Raw genomic sequence first — 4,555 nt, forward strand, 5'->3', positions numbered from 1 at the left:
CTCCCCGAACCGCGTCGCTGGCGCTCCTAGTCAGTGGCAGCTCCGGGAAAACTGCAGCACCAAGGATGTCACCCGTTTGCACCAAGGTCAGTCCTTGTACCACCTCTGTTACTCATCTGTTCCCCATGGATAGAGGAGCATCGATGCACCTCTGCGTGCGCTCTCCTATGCTTGCAGCTATGCCCATCCCCATTTTGGGCACTGCACCTCACACCGCCCCGCACCTTGCACCTCACTGCACCTCGCACCATGCACCTCTCGCCTCACACCGCACTGCACCTTGGCCACTGCACCGCACCCACAGCACCCACACTGCACTGCACTGCACTGCACCGCACCGCACCGCACCTTGCACCTCGCGCCGCACCTTGCACCTCGCGCCGCACCTTGCACCTCACCTCGTGCCTTGCACCTCACCTTGCGCCACAACTCAGGGTGCACCTTGCGCGGCGCCTCGCATCGCACCCGCACCCCGCGCCCCGCGCCTTGCACCGCACCCCGCACCCCGCACCCCGCACCCCGCACCCCGCGCCCCGCGCCCCGCGCCCCTCACCCCTTGCACCTGCACCTGCACCTATCACTTTGATTGGCACCCCACTGGCCCCTACACCTGTGTGCCCCTGCTGCATGTAGCAGCACCTCAAAGCGCTCAACATTGCTCCGCTGCGTCTCTCTTAACCTCTCTTTGACCTAAACTAAATTGCTCCTCCCGACTCCTAGAGTTTGGGAGATCCCGGCTTCACCGGTTCGCATCGTCGGGACTCCTAATTTCCGGGAGTCCCGGCTCAGCCACGATCTCCAAACCCCCGCCTGGTGGCCCATTTGCGGCGGGAAGCCCTTCGGGCTTTCTCCCGTAATGCTGTGTACCCCCCCTTCATGTGTGACCTGCCAGCGGGAGGAATACAAAGTTATGAGGCTCTCAAATCACGAAGTCCCACTCATAGTTGGCGCGTGTCACGCGCATCCCGCCAAAAGGGCGACCGTAGTTCCCAGCCGCTTCGCAGTGTAGCGAGTAGTACGAGCGGAGCTTGAATTGCGAAGTGGCTGGTATCGAGCCAACACGCCCAACGCTGCAACGAGTAGATCGTGACATGATTACTCCGGGATATTGTATTTCAGTCTTCCTAAGATCCACCACTGTTTCCAAAGCTTGCATTTCATTCACCGTTGCTGAGGATATACCTGGATATACACGAGACAAGCTGACAGTTGACTGAGAAGTATAAGAGACACCACTCAACCTAGTACAAGGACTACTGGGTGTGACATGTTGACACTTCGACGACTCGGTATGTCCGCCAGGTGATCGGACACCAAGACCGGCAAGGCCCTTGTGTCCGCCGTGATATACCGGACATGGACCGAAATTTTGGGCTTTATGTCCGCCTAAATATCCGACATAGGGCCTCAAAATTGGCCGTTTATGTCCGCACTAGGATTAAACATATATACCAGTATGCCGGGTCCTACAAGGATTAGTGTCACCAGATCGTACGCAAGCACGCCTCTTACCAGCTTCCCTCGGCATCGATTTACACTGGCTTTGCTCAAAACATACACAGTCATCTCCAGTCCGATAGAGAGGATGCCCACCGATGTATTCGCCCAGCGAGTCATCAGCAAGATCGTCAGCCCTGATCCCCCAAACTATATGTTTTTCGGTTCCAAAGTCTACCATGCTCAGTGTGACAAGCTAGCTGCCGGTGTCACGGGTTCTTTCGATCGTACTGACGTATCGCGTCTTCAGGGCGCCTTGCTACCAGTCATGGCACTACCGTTCATCCTGAACATACTTCCGTCCCCGACTTCAAGTTTGTTACAAGACGATGGAACTCCGTGTTGCACCACCCACAGCATCTTTTCTTAGCCTATTTTCGCGTCTTCGTTGGCTGCTTTGCTATCACCCCTAGATTCCTTTTGTCAACACACGATAAGGAAGGCTTTATGACATTTACAGAGGGTTACCTTGGGAACGGGAACCAGCGTGTCCCGCCAACGTCGAGAGCTGCTGGAGAAGTGATTTCATTATTGCCCAACGATCCCCGTGTGGTGACGGCACCGTTTTCTGTTTGCCCGTTCTCACGCCTGGTAAATCCTTTCCAACAGAATGCCAGGATGTTCGGAGAGGGAACTTGGAAGCCTCGTCGCCGAGCACTTTCGCTGTTACCCCATGTGGCTGTGCACGTAGTAGGTTCATGGTGCTATAGCTATGTCGAGGTCCTACAGATTCCCATGTGCTCGAGTAGCCCGGTCTGAGCCCGGTTGACTGTCCCACAACGACGACAACGGCTTCTGTTCTTGTTGGCCGGATCAGTCTCCACCGTCTGTGTACCAAGACGGAACTCGAAGGACACACATGTTTATTCGTCCCCCCGTCCAACGCGGCGCTCATGGCCGGTCCCGTGTCTATTCAAGAAACCCCCAATGGATATACTCCCCGAGTCACCGTACGTACGCTCCAATCGATAACCTTGCCGTCGGTAATGCATGCGAACGCTGCAGTCCTACCTAACCATCGTCATTAACGCTGAAGGCCGTACCGATACGTTTATTAGTCACGCACAGCCTCTCATGAGAGAGGGGGGGTCACTCGCCCCCCCGTGGCTCGGAAGCACTCACGAAAAGTAAGAGTGGTTCGGCTCTGCGACCCCACCAAAAACGAGATTCGAGCAAGGTGAATTAGTTGATATGTGGTGGATGGGATGAGGAGTTGTGAGATATCCAGGCGTGGATGTCTTACTGGACACACTGCTGCTTGGGTTAGCGACCACTTGCGAATGACCTTCAAGAAGAGACCTAGGGGAAGCCCAACACCAATATCGCCAATGGAAGTGATGCACATCGGTCCATGGGCCTGAAGTGACTATGTAGATACCCGTAGTAAAGAGCAAATTTATGGCAGTGAGTGACTCCAGAGATTCGACTATAAGTCCTCCGACCCGTCCAGTATGGCGAGATTTGCTTAGGTTCGCTTTCCATTAACAGTTATCCTGATTGACACGAACTGACCATGGACCAGCGACACGGCGTCCTGCACCTCGTTATCCACTGACAAGTCAGCCACCCTGTCAACCATCGCGACACACGTCCATAGGTCTAATAAAGCGACGGTAGAACAACTCATCCAGGAGGAGCAGCCCTTCGCTCTCCGCCTCCCACTCATCCGCGTCCTCCGGTCCCAGCCATACCTGGTCTTCGCTCGTGTCTTGTAAGTACAACTTCGTTGCAGGTGCCCTCGCTCTGGTCACTGGTATCACCTTCGCCGGACTCGGAGGTGCTTCCCATCACGCGGAACGGGACCCATTCCAGCTTGCCGGTATTTGCTTCCTCCTTATCCCCCTTGGGATCGGATCATTGAACTGAGCATATACGTGACCGTGCTGCAGTTCGCGCTGACCTCGAACATCTAGGGAACGTGTTCTACACCGGCACCATCGAGAAGTTCGACGAGAATGTATTCGAGAGCGCGGGCTTCCCGCCTTGGGGCGCGGGAGGTATGAGCAGATCGCGGGACACGAGGCGTCGCCTGTGGCGTTCCTTCAGAAAGCCAGCGGGGAGAATGCGACCAAGCCCTGCACGGATAGCTTATGAGTTCATACAGTCACTTCCTTCATCCCCACGCTACGGCATGGCTGACTGCGAGTAAACAGCCCGTATACAGATCCCAAAAGTTTCGCGGCTTTGAGTTTGTCCATCGAGGAGGTCGGAACAGCTGCGTACCCAGGGGCAGCGCATTCGCTATCTCACCGCGATGATATTAATGCTGCCTGTGTGGGTGCATTCTTCGTGGTCCAGTACACGCGGTTAACCCACCTGATTTCTAACAATCTATTCTGGCTATGGAGGCCCGTCAGACAAGCTGGATCCATAGCGCGGTCAACAAAGGTGAGCCTTGGTCGGGCCCATTCATCTCGAGCACCGCACAAGATGACCGCTCACCATATACCACTCGAAATATAAGCACCGTTCATCACGTCGTGCCCCGAGAGCAACCCTCCTTTGCCAGGCTGTCGTTCTATTAGTCCCTCAATGCCCAAGGCAGGGTCCACCATCAAAGTTTCCGTCGACAAATCGGACTCTACCGGCATGTTTATGGAATACTACTTCGGCCTGTCCGTCCTATCCTTGGAAATCCAGGACGGGCAGATGATTATTCCGGAGGGAGTTCAAGATGTGGTATTCACCAGAGTGGTGTCTGAGAAGCCCACAGAGGGCAAGCCGCCTAGCGACGAGACGATCAGGAGCGGGTTAGTGGTTATTGATTTTGGGCTGCCTGCTGACGCGAAGTATGAGTCGCCCATGGAGATCCTTGCCTAGTTTTTTCCTTTCATTTTACATCAGTTCCATAGGGTCAAATTGGTGCGAGTCTGTAAATGTGATGAGGTTGTCTATTGTCATCGGATTTGAACACACCCCCTAATTCAGAGCTGTCACTGCCTGAAGTCCTGCGGCGCAACTAGATAAACCCAGATTGACGGAATTACTAGCAAGCGGTATACCGACCGAGGCCTTTCAGATACCACACAATTCATGCATGATACTTAAGGTTTTCGCC

At 54.8% G+C, this 4,555-nt stretch overlaps 1 protein-coding gene across 1 annotated transcript; it reads left to right on the forward strand.

Moving 5' to 3' along the window:
- Positions 1 to 249: 249 nt before the first annotated feature.
- On the forward strand, positions 250 to 4,317 carry GLOTRDRAFT_134181 (uncharacterized protein; the record flags this gene model as incomplete). Its single annotated transcript, XM_007873169.1, has 4 exons — positions 250 to 612; positions 3,115 to 3,208; positions 3,411 to 3,494; positions 4,043 to 4,317. 4 exons carry the CDS (start codon positions 250 to 252, stop codon positions 4,315 to 4,317), a joined length of 816 nt encoding a protein of 271 aa, XP_007871360.1.
- Positions 4,318 to 4,555: the final 238 nt, after the last annotated feature.

This window comes from Gloeophyllum trabeum (genome assembly GCF_000344685.1).
Source record: "Gloeophyllum trabeum ATCC 11539 unplaced genomic scaffold GLOTRscaffold_00036, whole genome shotgun sequence".
Taxonomy (NCBI): Eukaryota; Fungi; Basidiomycota; class Agaricomycetes; order Gloeophyllales; family Gloeophyllaceae; genus Gloeophyllum; species Gloeophyllum trabeum.